Source organism: Phragmites australis, chromosome 9 (genome assembly GCF_958298935.1).
Source record: "Phragmites australis chromosome 9, lpPhrAust1.1, whole genome shotgun sequence".
NCBI lineage: Eukaryota > Viridiplantae > Streptophyta > Magnoliopsida > Poales > Poaceae > Phragmites > Phragmites australis.
Genome location: NC_084929.1, coordinates 31253613 through 31270862, shown reverse-complemented (window position 1 = coordinate 31270862; position 17250 = coordinate 31253613). Strand labels below are relative to the sequence as shown.

At 45.3% G+C, this 17250-nt stretch overlaps 1 protein-coding gene and 1 pseudogene across 1 annotated transcript; both read right to left on the bottom strand.

Annotated features, from left to right (window-relative positions):
* Window positions 1-1854: 1854 nt before the first annotated feature.
* Window positions 1855-3790, bottom strand: LOC133929145 (uncharacterized). The gene is made up of 2 exons (XM_062375777.1): window positions 3654-3790; window positions 1855-2489 (listed from the first exon to the last, which is right to left on the bottom strand). The coding sequence occupies exon 2, from the start codon at window positions 2485-2487 to the stop codon at window positions 2092-2094; it is 396 nt and encodes a 131-aa protein (XP_062231761.1). The 5' UTR covers window positions 2488-2489; window positions 3654-3790; the 3' UTR covers window positions 1855-2091.
* A 1605-nt stretch (window positions 3791-5395) lies between these two features.
* Window positions 5396-7829, bottom strand: LOC133928144 (putative glucan endo-1,3-beta-glucosidase GVI; annotated as a pseudogene).
* Window positions 7830-17250: the final 9421 nt, after the last annotated feature.

Genomic DNA, 17250 nt, shown 5'->3' with positions numbered 1-17250 from the left:
TACCCGGTTCACTTCTGACATTTCGAATTTTCAATACAAAAATCCACCCGTGATCCAAGAAGCAGCACCAGGCTGACCATGAATCGAGCGCGACCGTGGATCTCACCGCGGCAAAGCGGCAGTCCCCAGCACTCGCCGTCCTCGGCGGCCCGGCCGTTGTGACCGTGCCCGCGCCGCCTACACCGCATCAAACCACCAAGAACTCACCCCGCAAAGGCTACAGCGGCCCCAATCCGAGGGCAAGAACCCGAGGGAACGATTTTGCCTGGTGCCCAAACTCCAACCATGGCTACGCGCGGCGCCGGCGGCCCGGCCAACCGCCGAGGCGACTCCGGCGGGTTCAGGCGGAGCCGTGGCACCTCTGGGGCTGCAGTTGAGAGAGGAAGGCAACGGTAGAATCAATCTCGGGGAAAAGTTGTGGCCACCTAAGTTCTAGTCTTTTTTTATGTGAATTTGAGTTTCTATTTTAAAAAATAATTGCGTGCATTCTAAATGTTTTGATATATTATTTTTGTAGAGACTATAAGTTGTATTTCCATTATTAAAAGAAGGAAGAATAAAAGTGCAAAATGCAGTTAGCAGTGAGCACCCCTGGAGACGTTTCATTTGATAAGACTTCATTGCACGCTGCGTGCACAGGGCGTGGCGCCGAGCAGACCGGTCGGCTCCCCAGTCGTGCGGTGCCGGTGCCCGAGGCGGCGGCGCCCGTGCGACCGATCTGCTCGACTTTGCAGTGCGCACATGCTGCTGATTTGTGTTCCTGACGGAGCGGGACGTAGAGATGGTTAAATGAGTCACTTGGGTCGGTTCGGTTTGGCACGGTCGGAACAGCTTAGCTACTATAACAGGTCATGTCGTGTCGGTCCGTGTGCCTCCCTCTCGGTTCACGGCACGGGTTGTCGGTCATCGTGCCATGCTGAGTCGGTCCGGGTACGATATCACGGACGGCCGACTATAAAATTAAAAATATATATAGAAAATAGAAAATAGTCGGGTCTATACGTACCGGGCCGTGCCGCGCACTCGGCACAGAGACGACCCGTAGCCTCGTGTCGTGCTATGGCTGGACCGTGCCTACAGTGTCATGTCTCGAACCGATCCAGTAGGCACGGTCTATTTAGGTATCTTTAGTGGGACGTGGTGTCTTTTGCTGGTTGCTGAATTTGTAGTTTCGCAGATGAGGAGGAACAGAAACGTGAAACGCAGGGAGGCACTCCGGTCGTTGCTTCGTTCCACGGCCATGCCGGTCGGAGCTTCATTTACCGAGCACCGCACGCTGGTTCAAAACCAATCTACGTGGCGCGCGCGCGCAAGTCGAGTCGCCGTTGCTCTTTGCATGCACGAGGCATCCTCCGTCACGAAGCGGCGCGCGATCGCCCCTGAACCTTCGCCATGGCCCAAGGGGGCATGGGGCGCCGGGCTGACCGGCCGGCTACCGAGTCGTGCGGTCTGCCAGCTCGATCGGCCGTGCACGCACGCTGCTGATTTGTGCTCCTCGTTGGTTGCTACCATGAGACATGTTGACTGCTGAAGAACTCCGGATTGCTTGTTTCTGTAGAGTCAAGAACTCCGAAGTCTGAACTACACACGGCTGCTGATCCACACTAGGGATTTCTGAACTTGGGGATTTACCGTGTGCTCTTTTGCACTTTTATTTGTTCCTTTTCATTTTCTTTGTATCTTATTGTATTATCATTCTTTTTATTGAAGAACTCTGAAAATGGTTATTTCAGGTGTAACATACAGAAGGTCTTCACCTGTCAAAGTGACAGAGAGCACTGTGAGCATTTCATTCCAGGATTTAGCAGCTATCCTCCGCACACTGCAACCAGTCATCAGCAGGCGATAAGCGCAGAGTGGAAATTGGGTACTATAATTATTCATTCACAGACCTCCAGAGTTTTGACAACATAGAAGACCTGTTATGCTCATGTTCATACAGCACTGAAACAACAGAATGTTACACATGACACATTATAGCACAGAGTTAAAACAAAGTGCAATTCTTGGCAAGTGGCAACACCTACAGAAACACGAGCGAAGTGTTTTTCTGAAGCTGAAGTTGGGCAAGAAGAGAAGAAAGCACGGTCATCACTGCTGCGGCAGATCTGCTGGTTTGCTTCCATCATCAACTTCTTTTGCTTTCCAGCCCAGTCCAGGATGCGATGGTTCTTCTCTCTCGCCTTCGAAATCACGAGCATCCCGTAGAGAGGCCTCGAAGTCAGTTGAATCTACTGCTGTTGGAAGGAGGCTACCGATGTCGTCTTTCGCTCCAAACCCGCCGGCTCGCACCACATCCTCAGTGGAGATGGCAGCTTCCATGTTCACATCTCCAGCCTCATGGACATTAACCAGGCTGATGTTTCCAGCATCTGAATCTGAAAACTGTTTCAAGGTCTCTTGATCTTGGCTCGGAACACTGTCTGTCACTGCATCTGCCTTCTTTGGTTGTGCTTGTTGTTTGTTGCCGAAGTTCTTCTCATCCATGCCTGGGATGAGTTGGCACATGTCAGATTTCTAGGCAAGAATATCACAGAATGCACAGCAATAAGAATGCTCAATCAGAACTCTTCATTACTTCCGGAGGATGCCTAATCACACCAGGTCTCTTGGAGACTTGGAGATGCACAAGTAGTGTTATGTAGATCACGAGATGTACAAGTAGTGTTATGTGGATCACGAGATGTACAAGTAGTGTTATGTGGATCACTGACGCCAAGGAAAAGAGCCACATAAAACTAGTTCCTGCTAGAACTATAAAACTAAAATCCTCTCCGCATACTGAGGATAATGTACTGTCAGTTTTGCTTCCGACTGGTTGCCCTGAATATCCACTGGAGTAAGGTTTTCACCATAACTAGACTATTTTTTGACACAAACTAACCAAAATGTCAACCAGTTTAAATATCACAAGAAATTCCTAGCTTGTAGTGATTCGAAGTGTGACATCTTCCACTACTCATTAAGGAGGAACCCAAAAAAAAAATGTTGCCCACTGACCTTAAACAGGAGAGCTGGACCTCCAAATCACGGATGGTTAGCAGCTTATCCAAGAACTTCTTTCACATGAGGACGTCAGCATATAAATCCTAACTCATTACCTTTTGCTACTTTAAGCACACAAGTTAGAAATTTCCAGCCAGATTATGAAGAGGCCCATTCAATAACTACTTTAGACAACTTGTGGGCCAGGTCTAATTCAGTATAAGCTATGGCAACCACAGAGTTCAGTCAACTTGTGGGTCAGTTCTAACACAGTATAAAGCTGTTACAATCACAAGAAGAAAAATGCTAGACATCCAATGGAATCCTCACTCCAACAATCACCAAAACGTTGTAGTACTTCAATTAGAACAGACGGGTTGTTTTCTGTCCAAACAATCCCAACGTTTTTCCCTCTCTCTCAGCAAAAGGACATCGAGAAATTCCCCCAGGTCTCCCACCTTCCCTAACTCGATTCCCCACTGCAGCTACAAATCAAAGCACGCCGACCGCGTCCAAACTCCTATTTTGCAAGAAGAATACCTTCATGCGATCGATCAAGATGCCACCCTCAGTCACCCACCAATCATTAGGGTAAGCAACCCGAACTAGCGCGCTGTGCGGGATCAAACTAGAAATTAAACAAAATACAAAGGAATCATCGCACTCACCGGGCTGATGCGGAGGTTCAACAACGGAGGAGGGAGGAATTCAAGAACCCGCCGCCTCTACTCGCGTCCTCTATGCTACGCTTCGGCCAGGGCGTGGAATCGTTTCCCAGCTCACCAGGATGCTATACTGTTCTCAGTTCTAGTCACGGACTGGATCGCCACGTGTGCAGCGGAGGTGGGTACGTGGCGCCATACCACATTCGAGCCCAATGGCTCGGTGGGCTGGACCAATGTATCTTTTCTTTCAGATGTTAGTGGGCCGGAACTTTAAGTGATTTTTTCTCCTTTGCTTGAGACGTTTTTGTGTTTTCGTTACCTGCAAAGTGCAGAGAGAGAGAGAGAGAGAGAGAGAGAGAGAGAGAGAGAGAGAGAGAGAGAGAGGGAAAGCTTTCCCGCATGCGTGTCGAACTGTCGATCCATAAGCAGCTCCATGAACGCAGAAATACGCAACGAAGCAGAATAAGCACAGAAAGAGCCGCACAAGCATAGCGAACCAATGCACCATCAATATCGGTTCTGAGATTTTGATGGCTCGAAGCTAGTGAAATAAAAAACAGGGCCTATTAAATTGGAACATTAAAAAATAATTTATAAATTATAGAGATAATATTTAGTCTATTAAAAATTAATATATAAATTAGCATGTGGTGACGTAGAACTCTCAAGAATTTGTATCTGTGAGACCCTAACCTATTGCTGACAGAGATAATAATAATCTGATTACTACAGAAGTAAATCAATCAAGTCATCACATGTGCTGCCGTGCTAATTGCCTAATTGTACAATTGATCAAGTCATACTGCAAAAGTGCATGTTGCTACTTGTTAATAGGTAAACAGGTTGTATGTTTGCTACTTTGCTTGCAAATGTGCAACCGTGCGTTAGTCAGATGTCAGATGAGATCATGAGAAACTAAAAATTACCTTGAGACTTGAGTCCTGCTGCAACTACAGTCCTGCAGTGTGCAGAGCGGTTTCAGCGGGAGCGATTCACCGATCAGCGCTTGCTCACGACGCGATCGCGGAACAGAGCTCGAACTCCTGTCGGCTAGCTCCATCCGAAAGCGTTATCATCGAGCTCCATGCTCATCCGCAGCGAGCGGCGGACTTGATCGAGTCCTCACCATGTCCGATCAACGATTCACCAGCGACAGACTTGATTGAGTCCTCACCATGTCTAATCAACGATTTGTCGATTCAACGTCTCAGTGATTCACCAGACGGGCGAGGGGCGACCGCCGCGACGACAACCACTAGACATGAGACGAGGTCACGAGGAGACGAGAATATCAGACACGAGTAGCCGACCAGGTTCATGACTACACAGAGATTCGTAAGACACGATTATACGAAGTCGTCGAACAGGTTCACTGTCCACACGATATGGCCTCTGCCTATAGCCTATGGGGGGCTATAGGCTGATACATATTTGCCCCCCTCTCCCCTCTCAGGGCCGGCCTTGTGCACCACTAACATCAAAAAAATCACGAACCCAATGTGCTCGACAACGATGACAAACACCCATAATGCCACGTACCGACATGCGTTGTATACACACGGACCAAGTACGCACGTAGTATAGGTACTCAGTCCATCAAGCTTTTTCTTCTGATTAATACAACAGGTCGTTCCCCTATCGGTTCATAAAAAAAATTATACCTAGTATAAACATAGTCACAGCGCTCTAACAACGAGCAGCTCGCACGAAATCAGTCTCTGAACCAGCGCCCTAAGCGGCTAAGCCTAGTAGGATCCCGCCGACGCGGCGAAGTCGACGTGGTAGACCTCGCTCATGCCCGGCTGGAAGAGCCCGAAGTGTTGCTCCACGCCCTCGGGCTTCTGGTTCTCGTTGAACATGGCGAACAGGTACGTCTCCACGGCCATCCCTGGTCTTCGCGGCGTGCCGGCCCCGACGTGCCGCACCACGTTGTTGTTGTACGCCGCCGCGTTCTCCACGCTGGCGCCCACGCCGCCGCCTGACGGCCACCCGGTCTCCGACACCACCAGCTCCAGCCCCTGCGCGCTGGCCTTCTCCACCGCCGCGTGCGTCGCGTCCACGATCGCGTCGAACATGTTGGTGTACACCACCCCGCCGTCCGTCACCGACGACGCCGCGCCGGACTCGGCCGACAGCAACGCGTAGCCCAGGTCCACCTTCTCCGCGTTGGTCGAGTACGCGAAGTACGGTACACATTCACCAGCAGCGGCGCGCCCTTCGACGACAGGTAGGCGACGATCGGCGCCATCACCGGCGCGGCCGCCTCGGAGAACACCCCCTGCGACGGCGGGTACGACGTGCCGAGCACGGACGTCGCCACAGCCGTCGTGACGGGAACGCCGCTGACTCCCGCGGACCGGAGCGCGGACTCGAGGTTCTGCATGGCCGGGAGCACGTGCGCAGCGGTATCCCCCGGGATGACCTCGTTGCCGGCGTTGATGTACCGGAACTGGACGGCGCCGGCGAACGGCTGCACGTACGAGGCCACCCACGACGCGGCGAAGGACGCGTCGGACGCGAGGCGGGCCAGGTCCTCGTTGAGCGTGCCGAGGATGACGCCGATGCCGGAGCCGCGGAGCGCGGCGAGCACGGACGTGTCCGGGTGGAAGAGGCGCACGTAGCTGATGTTCTTGGCCTTGTACATGGAGATGACCTGCTCCGGCGGCGGCAGGTTGTTGCCCAACATGCCGTAGTTCACACCAATGGCGCCTTCAGCTCCTGCATTTCCACACCAAGAGTTAGACTAGATTACCAAAACAAAGCTGAATTTGTTCACGAGTCTCTTGACACCAATTCTCCGTTCGAACAAAACTTGCAAGCTTCAAACTGTAACAATGCTTGATAAAAAAATGATTAGGTATAAACTAAAAGCATTATGAAATGAAGAAAAACGTAGTAGGCTGTGACTGACAAACTAGCTTATCCCAAAATAGTGAAGGGAGTAGTTGGAGCAGCCAACAAATCTACAGGAGAAAAACTGGATCTACAAATTTTTCCAAGCTAATTCGGTGCACAACTCCACATCTTTTTACGTTTTTCTACCTAGGACTTGCAATGCCCAACTCCATCATTCACGCAATTTGGCGTAAAGTATGCAATCGATATATTCAACTTGGTGGCAAGGTCCAAACGTTAGTCAAAGATATGCTTGTGAAAAGAAGAGCATAACTTTCAGTTAAGATATTATAACAAAATCCAAATTTCTTTTGCGGTTGTAGTTTACTAGATTGTGTAGCTTAGGGGATGGATTAGACGACCAAATAGTCTCATATAGTTAGGTTCATAGCATCTCCAAGACGACAACTGCTAAGAACGACTAACTAAACAAGGATAAGATAAGAAAAATGTAAAATGATGCACGGGAGTTGAGCAGCTTACAAAGAAAATAATTATCTCGCCTCTAATGTTTTTCAGTACAGCCAGGATGGTATAGGTTGTCTGGTGCATGACCAAACGTGAGAAAATTTCCAGAATAAAAAGGATTAGAGAGAGATTACAGATGTTCATCTCTGCTATACTGGTACCCTGTCATATTCACATGAGATCAACAGCTAAAGATTTAAACATCAACCGAAAAAGGCTCTGCCGTTTTATTTCGTCACGCAAAAGTGTGCTTAGCAGATTACTAAACCGGGTGAGCTGTAACATCTAATAAATTATGAGAAAAGAATTTTATCTTGAAACTTAGGTAGGCTTGGCTAAGCTTTTACTCTCTTTACTGGCCGACATGGCTGTTGGTGAAAAGAGTAGAATTGGTCTAGTAGCAAAATACAAATTGGCCAATAATTATATTCAGTAATTTTACTGCATCAAACCAAATAATATAACATGTACTGTAACTAATTTGTAATGTGTATCTTCTCTTTTTCTACTTAAAACATTTGTTAATCCTTCCGTCGTGTGTGGTCTGCCGTCTCGCGTCCTTCATCCGCCCCACTCTCTGTCCGCTCGATCGCGCATCATGTTCGCGCATCCGTCCGATTCGTCCTTTGTCCGCCCGCACGGATCAAGCTTACTCTCCCAAACCTAGCGCAATAATCCGCCACTCCTTCGTCTGCTCCCGCATCCGGCCTCCATCCAATCTCGTGCTCCATCGGACACCATCCTCCTGCTCCTTGCCACCTCCCACTGCCCTGCTTCTCCATGCTGCAAGCCAGTCACCTCCGCCAGCCTCTGCATCGGACCGGTCCGCTGCTCCTCTGCTTGCTCATCCTCCTTGGTGACTCCACCCCTGCTTCGTCACCCAGGCGCTTGCCACCTTCTCTCACTGGCCCTCTCGCATCACCGCCCAGCCATTCTCCCTGGCCCTATCTCCAGCTCCACCACCGCCTCACCAGCTGTTGGATCCGTCGTTGCTTCTCCAGCCCGCCGGCATGCTCGTCGGCCTCTCAGGCCTTGCCAGCCCTCCACTGCGCTTCTCGGCATTGCCCTGGCGATGGTCGCTAGGAAACCAGTCCTTCTATTCAGCTTGTCGTCTTGGAGGGAGGAGACCGAGGAGGCCATCACCAAGCTTGGAATAACACAAGCAAGTAGAAAAGGCCACCCCTCCTCCTGGGTCCGATCTACGGCCTCATCGTCATGTCCCCGACCCATCTCGATTCCACTGCCGCCTCGTCGTCCCGCCACCTGATTTGTCAGCGTCGGTTCCGTCGTCACATCACCGGGACTTCCTCGCCATCTCAGGCCCCGATGACGGTTGCCGGTAAGCGAGTGTTGTTGTTCTCACCGCCATCGAGGGACAACACCAAGGAGGCCACCATCGAGCTCAGCAAAATCGCTTTCTCTCTATCGGACCAGTTGCGGTCCCGACGACGATGGGTCTGCAGTTATGCACCCCTGCTCTTAGGCTAGGGTACGGTGCATGGCAAAATTGGTGCGGTGGCTTGCCCTGGTCAGTGCCCCTTCCTTTCCTCTCAGTTCCTTTGTCATAATTTCTCCTGTTTTCTAGCTTCTACACCAAATGTTGCTTAGATTAAGATTTTATGGTCTATACACAAACACAGTTACCATGAATTTGATAATTTTGATATGGCTACATGATAGCAAGTTTCAATAGTTATCTGCTTTAATGAAAATGTCATTGCTGAACTTAGATGTTTGTTTCCTCAGAGTGCTCTTGATTTTCTTTAGGTCGTCCTGCTTGAAATTTGTTATGTGACATCACAACATTGCTTTGCTCCATGATATATGGAGTGGTGGAGGAGGTAATCCCAGTTGGCTGATTATTAGTTCCCATAAGGACTTCGATTGCATGCTTCCAGGTATCCAGTGCAGCAACGACTATTGCACACTTCTGGGATGGACGACAGTGGAGGCTATGGGGGGGGGGGAGCATGAACATCAGGCGGAGGAGCTCATGAGGGATGAGGATGCTGGCGCTGAGGGACTGCGCCACTGTGGGAGGATGCTGCCGCCTAGGGGTTGAGGATGTAGAGAACAACCGATGAGCCCACCCGCTGAGCTGCTCAGCACACAGGGTGTCATGCTGCCTGGTCAGCAGAGCCAAGTTGGCTGCTGGTAAGCTCTGCCGTCTCCTCTTTCTATTTGCACACCAATGTCAGGGTAAGGTTAGATGTCACTGCTACCTTTCAGTTGTGATTTTTTAGAATGGGAATCTGGGAAAATGAAAGTGCATCTAGCCCTTATGTGTGGTTTTGGTAATTAATGGCAATACCTATGGACTAACAATAGTGTTGAATTTGTTAGTAGGTTGTTCTATAGGTAATGCATTGAGAAATATGCATGAGCTATAGGTAAATGGGGAGATTAAAAATGTATCAAGATGAATGAGCTCTAGGTGATGCTCATAAGGAGAAGGAAAAACTTAATAAGATTGACAATAAACTTGAAGATTAAGTTACTTGTGGAGATCAAGTAGCTAAAGGTATGACATTGTCAATAGAGTTTTATGGACTAACCCGTATGCTATATGCTTGAGAATGAGTGGGGTTATGTTCTATGTGAAGATTGACAATATGCATGAAGGTAATAAGTTACGTGTGGAGATAAAGTAACTTAAGGTATAAAAGTTATCAATTAAGCAAGACTCAGCTGCGATGGACTATCCGTGGCGAAGGGCAAGCAATGGCTTGGCATCGAAGGACCAAAGCAGTGGTGAAGAGCGAGTGAAGGCTTTGCGCCAATGGACAGCGTGAGGCCATAGAAACTTATGAATGATTCGCATCAATCATATGAAGAATCAAGAAGAGATGGAGTGAAGATTATATGGAAGTTGGCAACCCTCAAGGTTTGAATGAAAGAAGAGGTACTTGAAAGTTATTCAAAGGCTCAAAGTGGTTCAAATGAGTTTTATCTTTGAATTTGTGTATAGATATGTCGCACTATTAAGAGAGATGCAATGTAGAGCTAATTGTCATATCTCAGTGATCAAGAGTTTCTAACCAAACCCAAGTGAGAGTTCTTTTTAGAAATCCCGGTGTGGAAAGTGTGGAAGTGTCCGAATTGGGTTTCGGAGTGTTTCTAATTTGATACAATATGTTTTAGGTTATGAATTCAGTTGGGATGTGTATCCCTCTGAATAAGCTTTTCATAGAGTCCAAAATCATCGAAATCGGACTTCGGGATCAAAAGTTATCGTCATTTTTAGAGAGCCAGCTGTGCTGGACCTGGATACTCTGGGTTGACTCGGATTCCCCGGGTTGTCTGGAGTCTCCGGGTGAGGTTCCGAGGGGAAGTCTCGGTTTGGGGCTGTTTAGCTCACCCGGAGTCTTCGGGTGGACCCGGATACTCCGGATTCCGGAGTCTTCGGGTTGAGCTCTGGCCAGGAGTTCTCGGTTAAGCTTTCCTGTGCCAACTTGGAGTCCCCAGGTTGACCCAGATATTCCAGGTCAGTACAAAAAGTGCTGTAACAGCTAATTTTTAGGGGTTGGGTATTTATACCCCTCACCCTATCCTTTAGAGCTGCTGCAAGGGTACGAAAGAGAACATTTTTAGAGCCAAAAGAACTCCTTCCCACTCTATTTTAGTGAGAAATTTGAGAAGAAAAGTGAGTTAGGTTGAGAGATTGAAAGATTGAGTGCAAGTGAGATAAAATCCATTATTGAGCACTCGAGTTCATCGACAAGAAGTTCGTAAAACATTTATTACTCTTGGAGGTGAAGCCTCCTAACCGGCTAGGTGTCGCCCGATGAGCTCCCGTGCATGTGGTGAGACGCGGGAAAGTTTGTGAAGGTCAATCTTGCCTCTGTAAGGGTAGAGATAAAGCTAGTGGATCGAGGAAAGCGGTTGAAAGAGATCCGGCTCGTTGGAGCTTCCTCAACGGAGACGTAGGATTCATGGCGGTGAATATGAACTTCGGGAAACAAATCTTGTGTCTCCTCTCTTGTTTCCTTGTTCTTGTGTTCTTGCTCAATATTTATGCATATTACTCGATCTACTTGCTCATGTGAATTTGATTGTAGATTCTCCGTGGATCTACTTGGAATCATCACTTGGAACACGTGATTTCATTTGGTTTGAGCTAAAACTCTTTACCCGTTGTTCAATTTCAGTTTCGAGCTCGTTTCTGTACAGAACCCGGAGATTTCGGATTTACCCGGAGATTCTGGAACTGTAAAACCCGGAGTATCCGGATTAACCCAAATACTCCATGAACAGTATTTTCAGGATTTTTTTCATTAATGTTTTCTTGCATATTTTTTGTTAGAATTGAATAATTTTTATCAACTTAGGATTGTAACTTTCACACTTATTTAGGTGATTGTGCATTAGTTGAGCATAGCATATTTAGGTTTTTCACTTGTGAAAAATTCATTAGTTTATATTCCGCTGCAAGTTTAGACCAATGGTAAAAAGGGATGATTTTTTTTGAAAAACATCTATTCACCCTCCTCTAGGCGACATTATTGTACTTTCAGAAAATTATAGTACCTAAGAGCCCTCAATGACCACAAGGTTATTGATTGCAACTTGATAAACCAAATATTTTTGTTTTGTAGGTCACTGGCAAGTAATCATACTGAGATAATAAAACATATGTGATGTCTGCAATTACAGATTGAGGCACAACATAAGGCCTGGTAAATTAAGCGATACCATGCCATGGGATGAAGCACATCATTTTTGGTTGCTTTTGCTCCTTTCTTCATTTCCTGTCTATGAAGCTGGCAACTGCAAGTCCACTCGATTTTTGTAATATTCTACTCACACACAAAAATGTTTACTTATATATTGGTCCTTACACACAAAACTGTTAACTTAATGTTTTCTCTTAGAATATCAGGATTTGTTACTATTAATTTCAGTATTTATGTGAGCATTTCTATTGTGCTTTTGTTTAAGAAACTTTATATTTTTCATTCCATCAGTACAATGGTTAATGGACAACAAATTGCATTTTTGCTTTCCTCTTTTGGCGTAGTTGCTCCTTACATATATATTTCTTTTGTACTTCATAGAATCTAAATGCATAAATGCATTGACACAAAGATATAACACCAACATCTCGGTCAAATAAAACTTTATCTTGGAAAATTCTAATGCTTTATTGTACTCCCTTAAATATTCATCATGTTCACCAAACTATTTGTGCTTGGTAATCCACACCAATCTACTTGATTAGTCTTGCCACTTTTGATTTCAATAGGGTTTAGTGCTTTTCACACTGGATAATGGTTCGAGCAATATACTGATTAATGATAACTACAGCAATGCTTTTGTGAAATACTCTATTCAATAATACCTTTTTCATCCATTCGGAACTGCTCCATTGAATAGTAAGATATGAATTAACTAATCAACACTTATGTATTTAATAACAGTAGTGCTTAGAGACATATTTTATTTACCTGTCGATTCTACATAGTTTCCTAAGTAACTTGTTGATTTCTAGATTTTAACAATAACTATGATCTTTTCACATTGAACAAAGTATTATCCTGGGAAGACAAGGTTTAGTACAAAATGTTGAGGATAATTTTTGTCCAAATCCTATACTACATAGCAATTGTATTTGATGATTTTTGAGTGAAAGCCAGGTACATATTTTGTCTGATGAATTATCTTCAGATCATCATTTCTACCTTGATCTTGTACTACATAACAATTGCATTTGATGATTTTTTGAGTGAAACTAGTTCGTGTTTTGTCTGATGAATTATCTCCATATCATCATTTAGAGTTTTCCAAACCAATTTATTTTTCCAACATATTTTGTTGTTCTATTTGGTTTTATTATTGGCTTGAATGTATCATTTACTAAATGCCTAAATACATTTGTTTCCACTTCGTATTATGAACTAGATGGTTGATTGATTGGCTTTACTCGCGCCCACAGTAACGCACCCAACATGTGGTTTGCTTTATATTTTGTATCAGTTACAGCACACAACTGCACGAACATGGAATTTGCACTTCTTGTTGCCCTATAGGCTAGGATGTAAATTGGAGATGTTCTTTGAATTGGACAATATGCCAGTGATCAAGCCTATTTATGCTATCTTGGTGATTATTATTGCTTTCACACTCAAATTGCTAAGGTAACTAAAATATGACATGTGAATGCTGTAATTCAATGGGATCAACTGATTGGTGACATTTTCTATTGCAAACTGATCATTTTGAAAAAAAGAACATATATACGTGATGGTTGCATGTTCTAGTAATAAGCAGAAGGACCGAAGTACAAGATTATTGTGTTTTTGGCTTTCAGTTAAGAGAAGTATATAAAGTTACTTGAATTAATCCTTCCAGTTCTTGTGTGATTTAGGATTGTAGGATGCATAAATTGATTGTTGAAATAGATGTACGCTAATGTGCTCCCATTCAATTTGTTGTACAATGTGAATTTATTGATTGAGTCCTCTTATGTATCATTTGCAGTAGGATATCTTATTCCAGTGATGCAAAATAATAAACCATTCATGTGGCCAATTTGTCCTATTTAATGTTTTCTGGCTGGTTTTTTAGGTAAGTTCTCTGGCTAGTTTTCCAGCTAAGCTTTATGGCCGCTTTTTGTGGCCAATGTGTTCATAACCATGTGCTCGCCATATACTGTGTGGTTTACATGAAACCAATTTTTTCGGTGCCCGTTGCAACACATGGGTATTTAGCTAGTAAAAATAAGTTCACTACCCAAGTTTCGTCATGTTAGATAAAGTGCCAAATAAATACATGAAAAATCATAAAGAAATAGAAATAGACAAGGAGTGGAGAAAGAAAATTATGGAATCAATCATGCAATGCTTCCCTTCCCTACCCAGATTAGCTATAATTTCCTAAGAAGCACAACCAAAAACACAAAGGATAAAACTATCAACCGCCTCTAGGGCTCTACGGCCTCTACCAACAGGCAATAAACTATCTAAGCAACCATTTGGCGCCAACTTTATCCTAAGGTATTCCGTAACAGAAAACGTTATCCTAATGCGAGTGCGAACTCGAACCCAGAAAGATGAAATGAAGTTAAAAAAGCATCACCTAACCATTTAAAATGCTGGACCAGAAACATCGCAATGGAAAGAAAGGAAAGCATCAAGAAGAAATCTGAAATCTAACAAGATGGGTTATGGAAAAAAACTCTCCAGTAACCGAAGAAAACGGAAGGAAGAGTACCAGCGAAGATATGTATCATGAATTGAAGCAAATATAAGAAAGTTCAAGCAATTTATGTAAGATCATAAATCTCTCTCTCTCTCTCTCTCTCTCTCTCTCTCTCTCTCTCTCTCAAATAAGTTGTGCATCGTAAACTGAAGAAAGCAGACGAAAGGGTAGGTGAAGTGATCGCATAAACTGATCACCCTGAAAACTGCCGAGAACACACAGAAGGAAAGTATAAGCAAACCATAAACAGAAGTACAGGTGAACTAACCACATAAACAGAAGAAAACAAACAAAAGAAGGTACAGATGAACTAACACATAAACAGAAGAAAATAAAGGGAGGAAAGTGCAGGTGAACTGATCATCGACTAAACTCACCCGGAACGGTTGTCAAGCAGAGCAAGAACCCACAAGCAAGAATCCATGGTGCGATCACCTTGATCCTACCCGTAGTAGCGATCATCCTGGCACCACCACAAGCCATCCTTCAAAAAACCCTCTCTCTCATCTCTCATCTCTCTAAAACTCTCTCTGTCTCTACAAGTATGAATACTCCACCTCTCTCTCTTCCCATGGTGTGGCACCGTGATCTGTTCATATAAGGCATGGGCAAGTGCAACTTGCCCAGTTACGTGCGTGCAAGAGTGCCCCATTATCAAATGGGAAGCCAACCACCAAAAGACTCAACTAAACATCTGCACTGCATGCATGCGCGTGCGGTCAAGCGTGTGCATGCTTATGCAGCCGTGCTAGCTGATAAGTTGCGGTTAGATTTAGATGACCAAATCGACGGTGAGCTCATCCGCCAGAAGAGCAATTTTCCACGTGGACCTGATCCATGGTGCTTTGACCGTGTCTTTATAGAGCATGTACAATGTGATGTTTAGAGAAAGTGTTTATGAAAAAATCGGGGTTTTTTTCCTCAACGACACTTGTCTTTAGTCGGAGGGCAATATGGTTACTTAAGCATCACTGCTTATATTAGTGCTAACAAGATAGGTAATCATGTTTAAGCACATATAGTCTTTTTTAAACGTAACCGGTAGGAGAGCTGCCGAATTATATTAAAAAGGAGGAAGCCCGACAGACTCACTTATAGAAACAACCAGGCGGGGCCAATTGATGGCTGTCCCAAATCCAGAAAAATGCAAAAGGAAAAAGTGATATAAACTATGGACTAATGTCGTGACATGAGGCACCCTAAGTGGTGCGCCCCCGGCAAAAACCCATATTTCCGCCTCTTCGAGGGTGATGGTCAAGACCTCAACAACTGATTTCACCCTTCCCTCGAATGTGCGTTTGTTTCTCTCCTTCCAGATTCCCTACGAGACCAGCATTGTGAGCATCCTCAACACCTTCCTAGATGAGGGGATGCAATTTGTCATCATGGACCACCAAGCAAGGATTAATTTACTACTCGATTAGAACTTGGGGAGGATACTAGACTATCTTAGCTTCCTCTCCAGCCTTCGCCACACCCTTCTAGTAAAGGGGCATTCCGCTAGTAAATGAAGACAAGTCTCTTGGGAGTGCTTGCATAAAGCGCAGACAGGATTGCAAGGCCACTCTCTGCGGATGAGACGATTCACAGTCCATAGCCTACCTTGAACCATGAGCCAAGCAAAGAACTTACATTTCGGCGGCGCCTATACCTTCCAAATGAGCTTTTAGAAGTTCCAAATGAGCTTTTAGAAGTTCGTGCTGATTGACCATGTGAACATCAAGGAGTAAGCGGATCAAACAGTGTAGACACCCTGACCTAAGAACCTCCAAGTTATGGAGTCATGGATGTTAGGTTGAAGGTTGACCTCTCTGGTGGCCTTCCAAAGCCAAATAAATTGTAAAATATGTTCTCGTGATACTTGGTGTGTTGAGACCAAGTCACAAATCTATTGTTTTTGCACTAACGCCTCCTTTAGAGAACACCTCCTAGCACTAGAAGCTGCAAAGAGGAGATGGACACAGTCTTTGGGCCTGAGACCCCTAGCCCGAGAGTGCCAAAAGGACACCTTTTCACAATTGCCAATCAAGATGGAGGTGGCAGCCGTGAAGAGGAGTCTATCAAAATTATCACAAGGCACTTCCGTTCCAATCTAAGCCTTTTGCAGCGAATTTCATTCATGCCAGAGCCAACAATGCCTCAGCGCCCTGCCGAAGAGCTCAAGATCAAGAACCCTGAGGCCTCCAAGTGGTTTAGGCTTGCAAATCCGCTTCCAGTTGACCTTACATTTGCTGTCCGTGATAAGCATGTCGCCCAACCACAGAAATTGCCTCCTTGCTTTATCAATTTGGCGCAAAATTGAGGTTAGAGCTTTGATTACGGCCAGGAAGTGAATAGGTTGGAAAGTCATCACAGCTTTAGCAAGTCATCATGCATGGTGTTCCACCTTGAACGAGATCCCACCAGACCTGACAAGATGAGCTCCCCTGTAGGGCAAGGTGTGTGAGTGCCACGTGTGTGTGCAGTGGTGTGTGTATACACGCCGTAATATCGTAAGTTAAGAAACAGCTTGTCCTCCTTGGTCATGGACCCTGCATCTTGTCTAGGTGGACTTTGTAAAATATTAGTATGATATTGTGGTAAAGCCAAAATGCCAAAAAAAAATCTACAACTATAATTACAAAGTATATAGATTTTAGTAATTTACTCTTTTCTTCATCACAATAGAATCACAAACTACTTTCATGTGGATGAGAGCAACCATCCCAACCGGTGAATTGGGGACGACTCAGCTAAACATAAACTTACACTTGCACAGATGAACTGCTCAGATCGTCAGTATCTAGCTTGTGACAGAACTAGAACACAAAAATAACTAGATATCTCGCGCTGACTTAATAGGGGTCCAAGTGTATCACTGAAAAATAAAATTTTAACTAATGTTTTGTGCATCCTGTAGACATAAGTTATATTCATCCTATACTTCTAGCATTCTTTTAGGTTACAAACACACACGCTAACTACCTGTGCGCACCCGCGAGTCTTAAAACATGACTCGGACCCAGGTGGATTGGGGCGTGCCACTCCCACCCAACCACCG